The sequence below is a fragment of the Argiope bruennichi genome, chromosome 6 (assembly GCF_947563725.1).
Source record: "Argiope bruennichi chromosome 6, qqArgBrue1.1, whole genome shotgun sequence".
NCBI lineage: Eukaryota > Metazoa > Arthropoda > Arachnida > Araneae > Araneidae > Argiope > Argiope bruennichi.
In genome coordinates, this window is record NC_079156.1 from 48903283 (window position 1) to 48924565 (window position 21283).

The 21283-nt window shown below is 27.9% G+C and overlaps 1 protein-coding gene across 3 annotated transcripts in view; it reads right to left on the reverse strand.

Moving 5' to 3' along the window:
* Positions 1 to 21283, reverse strand: part of LOC129971384 (proton-coupled zinc antiporter SLC30A1-like) — an 81587-nt gene that overhangs the window by 53516 nt on the left and 6788 nt on the right. The window contains exon 1 of one of the 3 annotated variants that reach the window (XM_056085099.1): positions 8914 to 9021. The exons of the other annotated variants lie outside the window; for them this stretch is intronic. Coding sequence (XP_055941074.1) covers positions 8914 to 8991 — 78 coding nt within the window. The 5' untranslated portion in view covers positions 8992 to 9021. Of the gene's footprint in view, positions 1 to 8913; positions 9022 to 21283 lie in introns of those variants that run through there. 3 annotated transcript variants of the gene reach the window in all.

Genomic DNA, 21283 nt, shown 5'->3' on the forward strand with positions numbered 1-21283 from the left:
AAACTTTCGCAAATTTGTAGATATCCGCCAAGTTTTGGATAAAATTCGACCCATCACGAATTTCTGACAAGGCAGCAGCTGCCTAGGGCCCCTGAGTTGAGAGGGACTGCAGGGAGATAAACTTGAAAATGTTATTTGCCTAGTTACCAAAGAATTAAATTCAAATCTTATGAATAATAAATGCAAATATGAATAAAAAATACAAATTAAATTCAAATTTTATGTTTAATAAATGCAAATATGAATAAGAAATACAAATTAAATTCAAATTTTATGTTTAATAAATGCAAATATGAATAAGAAATACAAATTAAATTCAAATTTTATGTTTAATAAATGCAAATATGAATAATGAATACAAATTAAATACAAATTTTATGTTTAATAAATGCAAATTAAATACAAATTTTATGAATTATAAAGTATCAGGACTCCTGAAGCACAGAGGAGAATTAAAGCTGCCAATAGATGCTTTCACTGATTAAAGAAGTATTTAAAATCAAATTTAATTAAAAGAAAAACAAAGTTATTAATTTATAAATGTTGCCATCTAAACAAAAGAATAAAATCTAAAAGCAAATCAAAAATGCAATTTGCTTAAAGATATATGGCAGGCTCTAATATTTCGCCACAATATTATAATATATTTAAATAAATAAATGCAAACATACGCATCGGCATATTTTCGCAGTTACAACAAGAAAACAAAAATAAATTATTAAAATGAACGAAATTCGAAAGTAAATAGTTTACTGATTAAAAGTTCGACCATGTCATCTATACAGCCTAGGACAACAAAATGCTTAATTTTGTCTCTAAATCTGTCTATGAGAAATTGGTTTGTTCCCCCGTTCATGTCCGAATTAACTCAATAAATAAATAATAAAAAAAAACCCAGAAGTAACAGGATGAATAAGATTAAGAATATAGATTTAATATCAGAATTGTAGATCTATAAAAAATGTTAGACTCAATCTGTCAAAGGATTGATCGTCCGTTGGCCTATATCGGTTAACCATCTGCCGCAATAACCTAGATAAATGAAATCTGGTATTGGATCTTGTCACCAACACATTGCAGATTTGTGTCAAATTTTGGGTCTAGTCAATGGGAAGAAAGGCACCTAAAATCCATACATGGTTTTCTGCACTGCACTAAGAAGTATAAAACGCGGCATACAGTAAATATTTAGTGGGCCCTACACCAATCAGGACCCTCTTATAGTCTAGTATTTTCAGAAGGTTGAGTTTGGAGCATTGGAAAAAAGTCACTACATGGTGATACCAATAAGAATGCTTGAGGCAAATTAAACGATATATTGCTGCTAGATCTTGAGCAATATTTGATAATAGTTAAAATAAATAGTATAATTTTGAATATTATAGGCAATAAATACAAATTTATAGTCAAAAGCATTTTTTTTTCAAAAGAATCTCCATTTATCAGGTGCATTTGTTCATCCGTGTCATTTTCTACTGGATTATTGAGAGTCAACTGTTTTGGGTTTGCAAATGACAAAAAACACGGTAGAAAACTGTCACTGGTTAATTTCTCATTTATCTATTTTTGAAAGTAGCAAAAGGCAATGAAAGAAGCTTCCAAAAATATTTTAAATTCTAACTAGAAAACTGAAAAATATGTTTTGAATCTAAAATCGTTTGTAATAATTTTATTGGAAGCAAAGTATTTATTATTTATTTTGTATTTTCGGTAAGATTTCTGAACATTAAATGTTACTAGCCTTACTCTTATTGAATGTTTTTTTATACATCTGGAAAATGATCTGCGGAAGTATGTATTCCCTGTTAAAAATAGGAAATTATTGAAAATAACAACCCATATCTTCATATTATAAATAATTATAGATCACAAATTAAATGATAAAAGAAATCGGAAGTGCTCACCTTTTTGTCTTCTAATTTATTTTCTCATGAAGATGTGAAATATGAAAACATTTCAATAAGTGAAAATGATCGGTACCATAATTCCTAAATATACTGACGAAAGTTCTCGATTCGCGTTAAAATATCTGAAAGTATCCGAAATTATTATTTCCACAGCTTATTTCTCAATATCATTTTTAAATTTCATCATTTTGATGCTTTTTGGAGTTAATTACGGTAACACTAATTCGCCGAAAACGATTTTTATTTCGTTTTAAAATTTCTTCATAAAATTTCTTCAGTAATGCCGATGTAATTGTAGAGCTGTTTTTCTTCAATTTATAGAATTTTTTAAAATATTTTCTTTTAACTAAAGATGCAATAACCTGTATACAAAAAATTGCGGATTTAAACATTTTATGACCCTAAGAAATTCATAACATGAGGCTATGAATATATTATATTAAGGTTTATAATAAATGTTAAATTATATATAATGCTTATGATAAATGTTAAATTAGTTGCATATTTTATCAAAGAATTTTATTTAATCAACATAATAAATAAATAAATAATATAAAGCAATAAAATTCTTGAAAAAAAAATCAAAATTATTAGTTAATGACTTCTTTACTTAGAAATCAAGGTTTCCTTTATTATAATAGAATTATAAGGAAATAATAAAACTAAAAAAGTTATAACATTAAAAATTATTGTCAAAAAACCTATCAAGTTGGATTTAGCATAACGTATTAATTTAATAATTTATATTTTAATATATCATGAATAAATTATTAATTATATTTTAATTTATTTCATGAGTTTGATGATAAAATTTATACACGTATTGCAGCTCTAATAGTTTAAAATAGAAAATGAGAATTATTTATTTATAAATCAACAATTAGATTAATAACATTTTTTAACACCCTACCTGCGATTCCCAATAGGTCAAGGTCCCAAGGCAACTGACAAATTCTCAATTCGCAACTGCATATTAAAATGTATTATTAATCATGAACAAAGTGGCAACACGTGAGTAAACGCCTAATTAACATAAATATTTTTTTTTAATTCAGTGCGAATAGGAATGCGCATGCTAAAAAAAAAAAAAAAAAAAAATTGACTTAATATCCATGTAAAACATGGTTAAAATATACTTTTGTTTACATTTTTTTTGTTAAATATCTATAATATAACAAATTTATTATTTTCAGAAAATGAAATTCAATTCATATTCTGGAAATCTACCTCTATTGATCGAATGGCTTTAGCTTAAAATTAATTATAGGAATATGGTAATTTTCAGCTATCCATTTAGCTTATTGCATTTTATTGTTTTCAAACACACACACAAACCAGCATTTTTACTTTTTCGTATACGTAATATAGAGAAAATATAGTAAACATCGAAAAATTCGAACTCGAGATTTTGACGAATCTCCACATTTCATACATCCTTAAGTTCGAAAAATACATTTTTTGATAATGTCCATCTGTCTGTCTGTGACAAAGATAACTCTAAAACGCTTTGAGCTAGACGACTGAAATTTGGTTTACTGTCTTCACACCAAATTCGTAGATTTCTGTCAAATTGAGTAAAATCTGTTCAGAGAAAGTCCATCTCTCTGGCTGTTCGAATATAATTTAACACGATAACTATCAAATAAAAAAAGCTAGAGAAGTAAAATTTAGGGATCAGATTTAACATCGATAATGTAGCCATCTGTTAAATTTTTATCAAATTTCAACTACATAGTGACTGTCTGTCGATCTGTACTTATGGCTTAATATATCAAATTTGGTATGGGATTTTGTGATTACAACTGTACTTGTGTCAAATTTTTGTTTCAGTCGATTGAGAAAAACATGTCTGTAAATAAAATGACACGACAGATTCAGTAAAAATGCTGAATTCACGCCAAAAGTTAATATTTTGTATCTATTGTACGCCAATGCCATGTAAGGCGTTCCCTGGCATTGTAGGTTTATTACAGAGTATGATACAAAGTTTTAGGTAGACTATTGCTATTTATTACCATTATTTATGACTATTACTATTACCATTTTTTTTTAAAGTTCATAGAATTTATGATTGATACATCAAAATACGAAAACATTATGAGAATCGAAATAGGAAACATCGCAATTTAAAAAGTTCAATAATCGAAAGATGGAATATTAAAATATGAAAACGATGTGATATAAAAATATGAAATATACAAATAAGGAATTCATTAACAAAAATGAAACAAATACGCAAATATGAACATCAGAATTGTTTGGCTGCGTTAGAATTAAAAATTCCTTTCCAAACGATTTTTATTTCTTTCACGTTTAATGATTTTATTTGCGATAAAGTTAAATTTAATCATGACAGACGAAAACAGATCTTATTTCGCAAGGAGCGAAACAGCATTGCGTTGATAGGCATCTCTTTCATTTTGAACTTTCCAGGAACTACTCGAAAATGATTCGAGTAAATGACCGATTTGGTTGTGATAATTTCATTCATAGGAATGTTGCAAGCGGAATTAAAAAGAAGGTATTTGCGTAGTAAATGAAATCATAATAAATTAAGCCCATTTCAAAGAAATTCCTTATTTTGGTGATAAATATAATCATACACTTGATAAACATCACGTGCCCCTCGCTGATTTAGTTTTCGAATATTTACGCATAATGTTAGTGATTTAACTCTATTAATATATTAATTTAAATCAATAAGAAAACTATTAAATCAGTCATAATTCAAAAATTGATTATGACTAAAAAGTTTCTTGTTCTCACATTAAGCTATCTTTAATGATAATTAAGGTAATTAATTGAATATGTGTGTGTGTGACCCATTTGACATAAGAGTTACTAAATTTTGTACATATAGATTGGAGAAAAAAAAATGCATCTAGGAGCTTTTTTTTAAATTTTTTATAAATTAAAAATTATGCGAGGTTTTGAGGCTTTCACGCCAAAAACTCCCAAAAATATTGTATAAAATTAATTTTTACATCATTAAAAATTTTAATAAATAGTCTTTTTTCAATTCCTACTATTGGCTCACACTCTATACATATCAAATTTTCAATGGTTAATAAAATACTTTTTATTCATTCACTCAAGTTCAAATACATTTTTTAAAACTTGTAGTGGATGTTAATACAGTTTTTTTCAAATATTAATTAATTAATTAAATTTGTCCAGTAATTTCTATTTTGTCGCCAAATCCGTCTCCATGTCACCAAAATGGTCGCCACGCTCTATTTTTCCACTTAATATTGTAATTCTGTCATATGTACATACGTATTTATATTAATTGTAATTATTTAATAAAAAGTAACAAAATTTTTTTGTTGACCTAAGTAGGAATCGACTAAAAATTTTTATATATTACTTGTTTATGAAATTGTTATTTTTATGAATATTAACAATTGATTTATTTTTTTTTGCACAAATTTCAGCTATAGCTTTCATTGTTGCAATGAAATGCAAACCATTTTCAATGTTTCATTAAATGTTCAATTTTGTGATTTTTTTTTTCCATTGTTGGTAGTAAAGGAAGAAATACTATCTGCACTATTTAATGAGGAATTAGAAAATGAAGAATGAAAAGTCAGCATGCAATTTGAAATAGATTACCAATACATGTAAGTTTTGGGACTCGACTTTGATTGGAAGGTTTCATATGTATAATAGACCCAACAAGTGTAAATCCCTTAAAAATAAATTGGTTTTTAAAATCTGTCAAAGTCTTATATTTATAAATATTTTTTTGAAGAAAACATGAACATCAAGTTACGGCTAAGAGATTTAATTGAAATTAAACACAACCAATGTTTCTGAAGAACTAATGGGTCGCTAAAAGGGCCAATTTATAGAAAATTCTTACATTTATTAAAACACGCTATCCACATAGTCCACTACCTAAAATAGAATAAACTAGCTAAATCATTAATGTTGGGTTGAGTTAAAATATATCCTTTGTTTCGAGTCTTTAACGGATGAAAATGCGAGTTCGCAAATTGTACAGACAAAGGATACCGACGTGTTCTGATTGGTTTAAGCCTTGGCATCTTTTTTGGCAATGTTTTGCACTCATAAGAGTGTAGTTTTCGCTTATTTGGTTCAAACCTTTTACCTTTCATTAGTTTTATGGAAGATACGAGTGAATATCAACACGATCTAATTTTTATTAATATAATTGTTTTCTCTAAATATTACTAGTAATACTACTAATACTAATTAATAATAATAAATATTACTAATAATACTAGTAAAATACAAGTAACTAATGTTGTTTATGCACAGAAGTATAAAAACTACATGAAAGTAATTACTCAACATATAATGCAGCAATTAAAGAATTCTTATTTTTCTATGATTTTTGTGCCTTTATTAGATAATTTATGCAGTCATTGAAACTTGTTGCTGAACGTTTGTTACTTTCCCATCAACTACATATGGGGAGATGATTACTTAGTGCCCAAAACGTATAAATATGTAAGCTTCAACGGAATGTGTGATTTCGTAGCTGATTTTTTTAGTTATATGAAAATAACATTAAGAAGAAACACACACAAAAAATATTTTTAATAAATTGTAATTTTTATATTTCCTGAATTTAGGTTTCAGGATTTGATCTTTTCTGCTGTATATGTGTTCCAGATTAATATTACATGCAAACCGTAAAAAATAGGGAGAAGATTATTTATTTTTATAAAAATATATCTTATTGGCGAAACAATCAATCTTATACTACTAATACTAATTATTGGCGAAACAATACAATCTTATTGGCGAAACATTGCCAAAAAGATGCCAAGGCTTAAACCAATCAGAGCACGTCGGTATCCTTTGTCATAGACTTAGTCTGTACAATTTGCGAACTCGCGATGAAAATATCAATTTTTTAAAAAAATATTTGATTTGATTTATTTATCGGTGTACAAATAAACTTAAGCATGAATAAAAATTACTTATGAGATCATAAATTCCTCATAACATTTTTTTTATGTTCGATTGTAGCAATGAACAATGAGATGAAGTCTGCAATTTTTATAATTTTAAATTTATACTGATTCCTTGGAGGTTATAGTTTGCTTTCAGCAATACTGTTTATTTTGTATTACATTTTTTTTTCTTCTGTTGGCAGATCACTATTTGTTTTAATCCGATTTTAATAATAGTTTTGATGTGAGCATTATGAATATAGAAGATTTTAAGTAAGAAAACTATTTTTAATATCATTATATATTTACATGTACTGCAGATAATAATAATTGTTTTTTTTTTAAGCATTCTACCAATGTACATGAAATTTTCTACTAAAACTTTCGTAAGTTCATCTGTGACAAACATGTTCGATATTGTTAAATACAGAGCAGTCCGTCTAAATGGGCACATCTTTTAATTATTAATTCTTTTTTTTTGTTACACGAAGCAAATTATAAAAGACACTTAAAAGCTATAGATTATTTGCGGTTGTTAGTTTCGAAACTTTTATAAAAAAAAAAAGTTAAATCATAAATAAATAAAGATTTTTTAACTGATTATAGCTCAATTGTTTTTTAAGAAAATAAATCAGCAAATTTATAACCACAGAACACATTTACATTCCCTCTTCTACAGATTAGAATAGTTCAAAGGTTTTTTTCCCGTTAATTTTTATCTATTTTCAATCATTTTACATCGAGAAATCCAGTTTCGCTGACAGAGAGAAGTTTAATATTATTGCAACAGAAATATTCTGAATTTATTTTTGAAAAAAAAAGAAGTTATGGCATCAGTAATATCTATTAAATAAAGTCTGGTTTGATTTGGAACTTTATATTATGAAGGACAAAATGTAGACTATATTGCATAAAGTTTTTACGTTTTTAAAAGCTTATCAAGCAATTTTTCAAGAAAAATGATGTGAAGTAATTACTGGAAATCTCATCAGTGTTTCTTCCACTTGTCTAAGCATCCAGAATATAATAAATGAGCGTCGATGCAACAGCTGGAGGTTGAGTCCAAAGGTCTATCATCGGCCATGGTACAACTCATCTCGTAAGAAGTATACCCCATCATTGAAACGGAGGTAACTCGACCTACACCATATAACTGTGCCCATTATGGAAGCGAAAAATAAGCCAATGAACTGACTGCTTCTTGCTCAAATATTTGTAATGCATGCATGAGAAACATCATTTAGCATCTAGTTACCCGGTATCGTTTGATAAGTTGAGAGGTCACGTGTATTATCCTCCTACAAGATGCGCAATGGATTCTATAACCAAATTGTCACTGAGCATATCATAAGTATTATGAAACTATGAAATGTTATTATTATTTTATTAATATAAGTCAGAAGGGTTTCTAACTTACATGTTCCCAACAACAGCTGAAATTTTAATTAATCGAAGAAATTAAGAACTTAATACAGAACGGGAGAAACATTGAAGAATTAATGTACACATCAAGGATACTATTATTACTTAGAAACGCTAATTTATGCTCGGATAAATTAGGAGAAAAAAAAAGAAAGAAGCATGCTTAGAAAGAAAAACTCGGAGATTAAGTCTTTTATGTTAAACTAAGGAATTTACAAATTTAATATGCATACAAGATTATTATTATTTAGAAAACGATAATTTGTTTTGTAATGTATATAAAAAACTTGATTAAAAATAATATTCGCAATGAAGTATTATACGAAAAAACAAACGTTTATTTATTGAATATTTTAAAGGAAATAAAAAAAAAGAATTAACTGAAATAAAAATAATAATTAAGACATCATTAATGAGCCATAAAATGTTTATTAACAATCAATATTAATACAAAAACAACTACAAATATTCTCATCATTAAAACATCGTCAGTGCCTTTCCACTCATTTATTATTTACAGTTTCGATTTTCCGTAAAAAAAAAGATCGTTTCACAATGAATTCTGAATCAAATATTATTTAAACCATTGAAAAGTTACAAAATAATTTAAAAGCGACAAATTAATTGTACAGTAACAGTAATAACTTAAAAAAAATACTTACATTTACATGAAACTTTAAACTATATTCTGTATCCTGCTTAAACTGGCAGTATATGGAGTTTTCTAAATTTAAATTCATTTTTTTTCACATAGAAAACAAGTTGTGCTGTTAGATCCTACCACCGCCCTTTTCAGTTCAATAGTTTTTACTAAAGAAAAACACTGACACGACTCGCAAGTCTGTGAAGAAAAAAAAAAAGTTATTTTTGGACCTCACCCGGAGGCACCTAATCCCCTAAGAAACGAAACGAAAAAAAAAAAAAAAAAAAAGAAGAAAAAAGTTGTAGGTGTGGTTCTACTTTATTTTAAATCTCTGCGTAAAGTTAATGAATTTCAGTCTCTGCCACACTTTTTATATAAGATGCATTGATTTTGAAAATTTTAGCAGAGTAATAATATTTCAATAAACATTATAACGTCCGAATATATATTAGTATATTCGCCCTAAGAAAAGGTAACAAACGTTGTTTGGAGTTTGACATTTTGTCCTTGAACTCTAAATTACAGTTTTTAAGTGAAGCTTCCCTGTTCACTCCCAAAACATCGTTATGCCCTTTGCAACTGGTGATGAATTACAGAAGAGTCACGTGTTGGCTTGAAATGGAAATGGCTAGACGTAACATATCTGTTATGATAGAAATTAAAAATAAAACTGTCTTGGATCCAAGAAACATCCCGAATTTGTATGCGATAACATATACCAGCTTATTTTTTTTTTTATCAAGGAAAAAAAAACAATTTATAAAAAAGTTAATTGGATCTAATTTTAAAATGTCAGCACAAGGTGAATTTTCTTATTCGACATTTATTATTCACTGGTTTAAATATCTAGCATCGCGAGGAATGAAATTCAGATTTTTTACTAATGAAAAACTGGCGGATTTATTAATTGTCACAAAATCTTCATTCATATTTGTTATATTTCAACATAAATGAGCAAAATTTGATTATACATCGAATGTGAAAAAGTAAGAGTTTATTTAATAATAGAATTCGTCGAATTCCCAACATGTCCATAAACAAACATTTTTTTACACGTTGATTGCAACTCACTCCATTTGATTCATATATACTATATACATAAAATGCCATATATTCATATATACTATATAGTAATTGATTACCCTTTTTCTACTATAGTTAAAGATAAGAATGAAACGGTCATCTAATTAGAAAGTTCAAATCACAAGCATAAGTATGATAGTGAACTTGTTAAACAACTTATTTTTAATAGAAAAACTTATTTTTACATAAAAATAAGTTTTTCAAAAGTTTTATTTTAAGTTTTTAAGTTTTACAAAAAATTTTATCGTCAGCATTTTTATTTTCAATAAATAAATATTAAGAGTTCTTTTAAAAACTACAAATAACGATGCCAAAAAATATTTAAAAGATAAAAACAGAAATATTAAAAAATAAAATTAGAATAGTTCAAAAATTCGACCTTTGTTTAACCAGAGAATATCTATAAATATCCTTACTTCAAAATCGTCTGCATCTATTTAATTCATTGTTAAATTTTGGTAAATAATAAAAATTACAGAAAAAGTTCTATGAAAACTAAACGATATCATTAAAAAGGTAAAAATTTTAATTTTAAGATGGTACAAAATATTTTTTTGTGGGATAATTTATTCCAAAGATTTAAAAAAAATCAACAACATTCCAGTTACTTTCTAGTTTTAGTTCCTTAAGTGAATAATTATTTAGTTTTTATATTTTGTAGAGTTAATATCATTCTTTCTGTTTTAAATAATAAATACAAAGTTTGGTTCGGTTGTTGAGAAGCAGATGTAGAACAGATATGAAAACATATTCTCGAAGACTTATTTGTATTAAGATTGAATATGTATACAACTTTGAAACAAAAATAGTGTAAGTAAAGCAAAATATATTGTTTACAGTTTTTAATCTTAATACTTCTAGTGTTTTTAAGATTGATTATAAAAAAGTATAAGAATAAGATAAATATTAATGTATAAGAAAATATAACGTATAATCTGAACAATTTAAAATTTCTTAATGTTTAGTATTGCGTTTAAGATCGAAAATAATCAATTTTTAAATCGTATACGTTTTTATAAGTTTGAGTTCGCAACTGCTACATTTTAATTAGATCACATATAACCTATTTATTGTGTAACATTAAATTCCAAATGGGCTTCTGGTTCAATTCTTATAGCTTTTATTTGTATGTTTGTTTATTGTTCATTTTATAGTAACCCGGTAATTGTAGTTTTCTATTTTGCATATTTTCTTTTAAAATAAATAATATCTTTGAGAAAACTCAAAATAAATTTCTAAACTTTTTTAATTATTCATTCTACCTGAATTTTACATTTAAATTTATTATTATTTATTTATTTTGGATTTTTACAGTTTCTTTTCCTTTTCTTAGATAGCTTCCCGAATTAGGTGTGAGTGTGTTCAAAAACACTGCGTTGGTCATTTTAATTAATAATTTTTTAAAATTAAAAATCAATAAGAAGCAAAAGGAAAAAAAATTAAGACTCTAAAATAGTATTTATGATAATTAATTATGATATCATAATTAATTATCGTATTTATTTTACCCTCTTTCCTTTGTTTTGAATAATTTAATAATAAATTAATAAGATAATTAGTTGCTTCATTCTTGAATGCCATAGCATGATAATGCTTTAGACTTGATACGTTTTTTCTTTATTTTATTGAAAATTTTTTCTTTTAATTATATAGCGGTTTTAACATACACACACACACAAAAAAAAAAAAAAATTGTATCCACTATCGTTGCTAAATATTGCATGAGTATCAATCCTGTCAAGAAAGCAATGTAAGATATTGCAAAATATACTTAAAGGTATTTTTTTTAAAAAATATATATTAAAATTGAAGAAAAATTAGGTATTTGTTTATTTCCACACCTCCCGAATTTATTTGGAATTTTCAGATTACGCCAAGAATGCTAAGATTATACGTTTATTAAGCGTTTTTCACATCGCGCCATGATTGCCGAGTTCCGTTATACAATTTCCATTATGATCCTCAAGTTCCGTTCCATATGCCTAGATTTCGCTAAGATGGTTTACTTAGCATTTTTCAATTTACGCCAAGATCGCCAAAATCGAGTTTCAAATACCCAAAATGGTGGCGGTCTGCATATTTTGGCGATTTATTGTAGGTGTCGTGAAAATAAATAAGTACAAAAAGTTTAATAGAAATAAACTGACATCACGAAAAAGCTTATTTTTAGAATTTTGTAGTGATATAAAATTATGTATGATTCTACACTCTGAATCCCTCGAACGTTTACCAAAAGTATGATGGAGTGGTGTTTAAAAGGGCGGCGGCTCAGAGCTCGCAAATCATGGCAGTCCGATTGAATTAAAAATTTGGCACTTGTCTATAATTTTAGCCCCAAGACCACATATCAAACTTATTTATTCGAGTCGTTTAGTTTGTGAGTTATAAAGTTTATATATATGAGAATATACAAAGAATATAATGCAATAAATTGTCACTCTTTTTATATATTTGGTTCAAATGCACACATTTGCACATAATATACATGCACAATTTTGACAATAAATTCGCATATGAAATTTCATTCATATAGCTCTTTGCGTTTTTGATGCTGTTGTGTTCACATGCATATGGATTGACTTTGCTTCGTTGGATTTCATCCAAATTTTAAAAGAAATTTACAAATTTGGAGTACATTTTCCATACTAAATTTCACGCTCGTAGTTTTTTGCTTTTTTTAATTCTCATGAACGTCTGCGGTCAGTCATAATTCTATAAATGCGTTTTTCGAACTCAGGAAATCTGAAATGAGAAAATTCGTCATAATCTGGAATCAAAAACTTTTTGATGATAACAATACTTTCCTCTTGTATACTTCGTGTGCACACGAAAGTATGCTGTTGGTATATGATAACTTAATAACGGAAAGTTGTTTGAATACTTTTTCATATTTTTTTTAAAAATATCTTTAACTCAATCAGCGGGCTGAGATAATAAAACGCGCCAATGACCAAAACATTTCTCTTTAAATCAACCATTTAATGATAACCAGTCATTGTTTCAGTTGATACCAGAAACAAAAAAGCTTCATAATGATGGTAAAAGGAATTTTGGACGGTTTCAAGCAATTCACTCTAGGAAGTTATTCTGATATTAAAATAAGCAGGAAAATATTATTAAAAAATTTTTTTTGGCGCAAACAGTGGACGTATCAGCTGTCACAACTGAAATGACAGACTTCCTAATCTCTTTTCCCTATCGAAGCAAATTGGTTAGTGGGCATTTTAAGTTAAAATGTATACAAAAAATCATAGAACTCTTGTTCTATCCGTTTAATGTCTATAATTCGAAAGTCAATAAATGTAAAACGTTATTATAAAGAAAAGAACAAAATTACAATTTATAGATACTGTTTGTTTCAGTATCCTGAGGCGATCTCTTTTCGACGATTCTATCTCACTAAGGGGAGAGACGGAAGGATGTGTTCATTTCCGAAATTTACTTTATTGTTAAACGTAAACATCTCCTTTCACTCCTCTCACCTCTATTTTGACGAATTAAACCCATCCTAACGCATGCGCAAATGCGTGGAGGTTTTTAGAATCCGTTGGCAAATAATAATTCCATTATACACACAATTCTTAAACCCAATTCATGAACGAAAACAACCGTATATCAAAATACAGCTACTACTTTGCTATATATAAAAATACTTTAAAAAATTTATTGCAATTAAAAAAAAAACATTGTAGGAAAACAAATTAACATCAGAAAAAAAAATTTAGAATTTTTTAAAAATTTCAAAGTGGTGTGAACATGGATTTTATTTTATCTGCGTTTCGAAGTTACTGAGGGAAAAATTAAAATTTGAATTAATTTTTAATTAAAAATATGATAAAAATTAAAAACTTTTCTTATTGAATCCTTATTGCTCCAAGGAACGCTAAATTTTATTTGATTCTATATCCACTGATCGGCCTAATAAAAAAGTTTAAAGCGATTTTTGTTTAACACACATCACATGTTGCAGCATCTGGATAACATTGAGCCTGTAAACATTAAAGAGCGTATAAAAACCATTATTATGATTTCCTTTGTTAAAAAATTAAAATAAGGAAAATTCCAAGTTTTCGATGTTTTCCTATATATGATTCTCACCATTTTTGGATCTGATAATGGAGAAAAGGAAACGATAAGTTTCTTTCCTGACTTTCATTACAATTGTTTTTTTCTTTCTTTCTTCTTTCTAATTATTTAAATATTCATTAAAGAATATGAAGATAAGAATCGGAATGAAAGATTTTTTCTGAATATCGTCTGCTGTTATTTGAAGTAAGAATTAAAGAAAAATAGCGATGAACGTGACGAAATTATGAAAATGAAATGCAACAAATGTTTTTATTAAACACTTGAATGAGCTCGCTTATTATTTGAATTCCAACAAATTTACGAACGATAATATATATATATATGTTATTTTTAAATAAAATATTAGCAAAAAAATAATAAAAAAATAAAAAAAATTAGCAAAATTATAAAAAAAAATAACAAAAATAAAAAATAAAATAAAGAAATAACATATTACCATAAAAATAATTCAATTTTATCATAAATCACATATCTTTCGTTTGACTAAATTAATCAGGGCAAGATTACTTAAATTTTCAACTCTACCGAAGAGATATCTCGTCTTTCAGATACTTCCAATTACAGGTTTCTATGGGCTAAAGTTTGTCTCTTATGTCAGTTTAGATAAAAGTAGAGGTATTCTTTAGATATGTTTTAGAAAGTTTAACCTATCTAAACTCGCATAAGAGACAAATTTTAGTCTACAGAAACCTGTAGTTGGAAGTTTCTGAAAGACGAGATATCTCATCGGTAGCGTTGAAAGTATTAACGACTCAGAAAATAAAATCTTAAGAATGAAATTTTATATTCTATTCAGTTAGATTAATATTCGAAGGCTATTTTGGATCAGATCTTCGAAATTTGAGCCACGATAAAGTAAGGAATATAATAACTTAACTAGTGTCCCATTCCCATATACCTTACAGCAACAATAGGAAGACTTTTTTTGGTTTGAAATTCAAAGATTAAGAAGATTAAACCTTTAATTTAATTGGGAATTGAACTCGTGAATTTCCGTCCTGAGGCTAGACGAGAAAGGCTTTTTCACCAGACCCAACGCGATATTATTAAGTTGTATGGAAAGAAAAAAAAAAAAAAATACAAAATATTTCACACTACACAAAATGCGTAATATTTTAAAATTAATCGGTATGGGATTTTGGAATTTCAATGGCAATTTTTGTTTCAATCAGTTGGAAAAAAACGCGCCTGAAACACAAATTCATTTTTCGGATGGTATTACCGCATATCAGGGATTAATCACTAAATAACTCGCCAAGGATGATACGATAGATTCAGTAAAAAATCTAAATTCGCGCCAAAAGTTAATATTTTTTTAACTAATTTACGCCAATACTATGTAAGACATTCTCTGGCATGACAAGTTTATTAGAGAGTATGCGAGAAAGCTTTAAGGAGAGCCCTCCCGCTGTTGTTTTTTTAAATCAAAGAATTTTTTTAGTTTCTAGCCAGGAATATTTCGATTTTTACACAGCTTTCATACGTCCACTTTTAATATTTTTGAAGCCGTAAATCTTTATTTTTTCAAGACCTGATGAGTTTGCATACAAAATTTTTTGTCATTTATGTGTTTTCGATAACAGAAGAGGGTATCATAGTTTTTAGAATTTAATTATCAATTAATCAATTTATACATTTAAATTTTGATTCTTAAGCGAGAAAGGGTCATTTGGCTGTGAATTTTAAGAAAAAAGACTAAAAGACTTTATAATAAATTATTAAATATATTATAGACTGAAGGGTAGAAAATAATTATTAACTAGTCGCCTTTGGCGATAAGTACACCCCGAAAATATAAATAGCATTAATTCAGAAATGTCAATCAACTTATGACATCAAATGAAATTACTATTTTAAATTGTATAACAAACAGAGCATTCAGATTGCTTAGCAATAAATGCAAAGTGTTGAAATTAACAGGCGAAGTTGATCTAGTTGTTGAAACTGGGAACTTTTCCAAGGTTTTATTTTGCAATATCTTTTGAAAATAGAGAGTAGGTTATTATAGATGGCGTATCTAGTTGTCATAAAGTTTCAAATGAAAAAAAAAATAATAACGAGATCGGTACAATATTTGGGATAGGGGATTAGTTCTTCGGATTTTCCTAATTATTTTAAATATATAGATAAAATATAAAAAAAATATATAAAATATTCTTTTAATAATTTAGTTAATGAAAGTTAGAAATTGACGTATATATGCGGATATCAAATGAATAATTGCAAACGATAAGAAAATTCAACTATATAGTAGATTCAGAATTCTAAAGCAGACGATTTCTTTTAATTTATCAGAAATTAAACTGTATTCAGAGCATTAAAATTCTAATATTCTTATTAACAAACCTCATTAACAAAACTTCATGCTTCAACAGTTTTTGTTTTGAGCTCACAATTTGTAATAAAAACAGTTTAACTTAAAAAAAACTAATATAAGCTGTTCTTTTAATTTTTTACAATTTCTATTCATAGTAATTTTTTTTTTGTTCTATCAGAAATCGTCTCTAAATATCAGAAAATTTCCTCAATTCAAAAAAAAAAAAAAAAAATCACGTGGTTTTATTCGAGTTTAACGGTTGAAAGGAGACATGTCACATCAAACACTTCGATCTCATCCGTTGCAAGAGGAAATTTTACTTGCGAACTATTTTCTTCACCGATTTTGGATATCATAATTTGCTGTATAAACTCATTATTAATTATTACAAGTTTATTTTTAGACTTTCAGAGTTTTCACAAAAAGAAAATCATCTACCAATTTCATTTTTTAAATATGGATATTTCCTTAAAAGAAACATTTTCCTTGGTTAAGGAAATCTTTTCAAGATGCAAAACGAGCATAGAAATGTAATACTATTAAAAAGAAAAGCCTATAATACAGGATGTCTGCCAAATCATTAACAAACTTTAACCAGTTAGTTAACTGTTTCGACTCTTCGAAAAATGCATATCTAAATTATGTCGCAAAAATTTAGCGATTTTAATAATCACATTTATTTATTGACTTTAACATACATTTTTTGCTTACGAATAATAAAAAATACCGCCTCTAGAAAACATGTAAAAAGGATACAAAAGGATCCTCATCCCGGTTTTTATTACCAGGCGGGCCACTTATTGAATAGTCTAAAATACAATTTATGGTTGGCCTAATTGCTTCTGGAATGACTAATACAACACAGCGATACATTTAAGAAAAACAATTCATATTATATGCGGTTTTTTGATAATAATTATTAATAATCTTTTATATGTTCCTTTGATTTTGACTTGGCCTCAAAATATTTTAAATGCCTTGAAATTTACTAATATGTTTGAATTTTTACTAAAATTGTTATTCAAACTGCAAATTGTCACTATTTATTACTCTTGGCAAAAATAAACTCGTCATAACGCAAAATGTTGTACTTTTTCCATGACAAGTACACTCATCACAAACAGTTTACTGGTTAAACGTAGATCAAACATGCATAAACAAGTCGATTTTGCATTAGGACCCGGGATCGGAAACGCAAAAAAGGTGTGTTGTAGGAGACTCAATATTGGTTTTATTTAGCTAAAAAAATGACGATGCACCAGATAAAATGTACAACACAAATATTATAGAATACAAATTTAAAATAAAATAACCATACAATTGCAAGAATAATAACATGCGAAGCTTATATTATTTAAGAAAACTCATCCTCTGAACATTTACTTTAAGTCCTTAAATGATTTTTTTTTTATTATTTTCTCTTGTGTGAAGTAACTAAAAATGGCATACGTATATGAAATATTGGAATCATCATTAAAAAAATCAAACAAGAGATTTCGACGTATCTCCACTTTTCAGATCCTCCTGAATCCGAAAGACACATTTATGTAATCATGTTTGTCTGTCTGAGACAAAGATAACTCAAAACCTCTTTAAAGCAAGATGGATAAATTTTTTATATGGTCCTTACACAATGTTTGTACATTTCTATTAAATTTTGAGCGAAATATTCAGAGAAAGTCTTCTGACCGTCTGCTTGTATATAAGTTAAAAATGATAACTGCAAAACAAAGAGAGCTGGATAGATGAAATTGATTATACAGATTCAACAGCTGAAGTGTAGATATGCTTCAAATTTGGTACTAAATCTGTCTGTTGGTCTATACATTCACATGCATGTAAACATGACAACTCAAAAACGCCTTGATTTAAATAAATGTAATTTGGTATGCGATTTTGTGATTACTATTGTAGTTCTGTGTTAAAATTTCGTTTCAATCAGTATGAAAAAAGCATGGAAAATGCACATTCGGTTTTCTTGTATCTGAGTATTAACGAATCCCAAACGATTAATTGCCAAAAAACGCAAGCTAATTGCCTTTTTAGCAACTATTTGAATGCGATATTGTTGCTTGCCAATGGCATGTGGGTGACAATACATAGGTGTATTTATAAGTGAGCTAAAAAAGTGAAAACGTTTGCTGCGAAAGAGCTGCGAGAAAGTTTCGGAGAGATCTCTCTTGATGGACTTATTGCTTGACTTGATAACACTTTCACATTGGAGAATGTGTTGTATTGATTCAATTAAAGATCCGTAGAATACTTCCTGTGTATTTTCTGATTATGTGTAATTTTTATAAGAATTATAACGTCTTTGAATGATTTAATTTCAGTTTATGATTACAAGAAGTGATAATTCGATGCCCGTACGACGTTCGAGAGGTATAAAATGTTGGAAATTAAAATATACCATCAGGCAAATTGTTTTTTCCCCTTATGTGCATCTCATGCACGGCGTCATATTTTATCTGCAAAGCTTTTGATAGATCATGCCATTGGGTATGAGTGTGTACTCAAGCTTTAGGCTTCATATTTCTTTTTTTTATTCAAAAATTGCTGCCATTTATCGACATTTGTTTTATTATTCCTTTTAAGTTGGAACCGAGGTTATGGTTCATTAGCTTATTTCGTTTAAAAATAAAGATTTTTTTTAAAAAATGTTTAGATGTTGTTTCCTGAGCTTTATTTATTTAATGCCAGTTCTTCTATCATAATGATTAAGAATTAAGCATCCTAAAGGTTTGCCATAAACCCTTTGTATTAGGAAAAGTAATTCGATGCAAAATTATTCAGTTAATACAAGGACTTGCTTATTGCTATGAAAAAAAATACTTATAATAGTTTTAAATTGAATTTTACTGAAAAATTAATCTACATCTTTTTACCATACTTTAGGTATTTTTTAAAAGACAATAAATAAACAAATAAAACGTCAAAATGATGCACCGTCTTGAATGGTGAATGAGTTTAGTTATATTAACGTTCCGTTTTTAAAGCAACACTAAGGCTATTTTGGGACAGATGTCGTAATTTTGAACCGCGGTCAGATGACGAGGACAACACCTGCGCTGGCACCCCCCTCTCCACTCCACGCCACACCAGCGGAAGGCCCGGACGTTTTTCTTCGATGGAATCGGGTCACGAACCTGAAATCCTCTAGTTCCGAGGCCGAGACCTTACCACCAGGCCACCGCGACCCTGAATGGTGAATGAGAGCCATATTCGAGTGCAAAAGGGTTAATACATGCTTCCTATATCCAGTTATCGCTGATTACCGATTTTTAACACTGTTATTGATAAAATTGGAATGTTATGATTTTGTAAATTGATATTCCATTAAATTTGTATTCTACCTTTTATCTGGCGTATACTTTTATTTATTTTGTTGAGGGCAGCACCTGAAGAGCACCCTCCCCTTTGCGTTTCCAACACCAGTGCTCAATAATAAAAAAAAAAAGTTATCTGTATGCCTGCCCAATATTAAAGACCGTCAACAAGCATTTGGCAGACCCTACGTCGCTTTTCTAACAGTCATTCACTCACAGAGTGTAATAGGTTAAGGAATAGCAGACTCCGAATAAGCCAAGGCATTGAACATATGTTCAGATAACGAACTATTTACAGAACCAGTAGGATTATTTTCCTCCCGACTTTCTGTAGAATACTATTTTATATACTAAGTGTTGCTAGTGATTGAAATTCTTTCATGTAAAATATTTTTTTAAAAGGAAACTACTTTTACATAATATATCGTAATATAAACCCTTTTCAAGAGATATTAAAATAAAAGAGATATTAAAAAAATAGTAGTAGAATAGTTCAAAAGACATAATGTTGCCCAACAAAGGGGCACCCTTTATTTCAAAATAAAATTGTTATTAATTCTAAATTTTTTTAAGAATTAATAACAATTGAAGGAAAAGTTGCACAAAAAATAAATTGATATCATTGAAATAGTAAAATTATTAATTTAAGATGATGTAATTTTTTTTCGGAATAATTTTCTCCGTGCTGTGAGAAATAGGCGAAAAATTGGCTGATTTCTCATAGTTCGAAGAGGCTGCATGCTGCTTATGGCCTGCTTTTAGGCATCGCTACATCACTATTTAAGATCAAATAAAAATTTAGTCAAAAGTATACATTAAAATAACACAAAAATTTTAAAAATATACATTATAAAAAATTTAAAATATTAATTATAATTGAAAGGAAGACTGTTCAGTAATGAAATTGATATTATTGAAATGGCACCATTTTGAGTTTTAAAATGGTTTGAAATTATTTTTTCTGGAATAGTTTCATCTAAAGATACTGTGGAAAATTGTTACTTTTTCATTAAAATTTTTTTTTAATTTTGAAAAACTGACAATATTTTGTTTTTTGTTTTATATAATAAATGTACAAAATTCAGTTGAATTCGACCCAGTTGTTTAGGAGATGGGTAACATATACATGCACATAGCCACAATGACTTTAATTTATATCAAAATTTGAATATCAAAAAGCATCTTACGTCGTATATTAATGAAAAAAAATTGCATAGTGCCACCTGTACGTCAATTACCTCCCAAAATTTGATAAAAATATACAAATATTCGTAATTTTTTTTAAGAAGTTACCATATTACATATTCCAAGCGGGTTGCATTTTTTTGAATTATCGTTCGGCACATAAGCATAATGTCAAAAAGCCCCCCCCCCCCTCCTCGTTCCCGAATTCATGGACGTATAAACCGAGTATAAAAATTTCAAGGTCGAATTTTTTGAGGATTACAATACTTCTTTATGGCATGCATCGTATATTAAAATAAAAAGTAATAATAATATTAACAATCAAGAAAAAGAGGAGGTGCAAAATGTAAAACTTGTTGAAATACATCTTCCTGTTATTTTGCTGACGT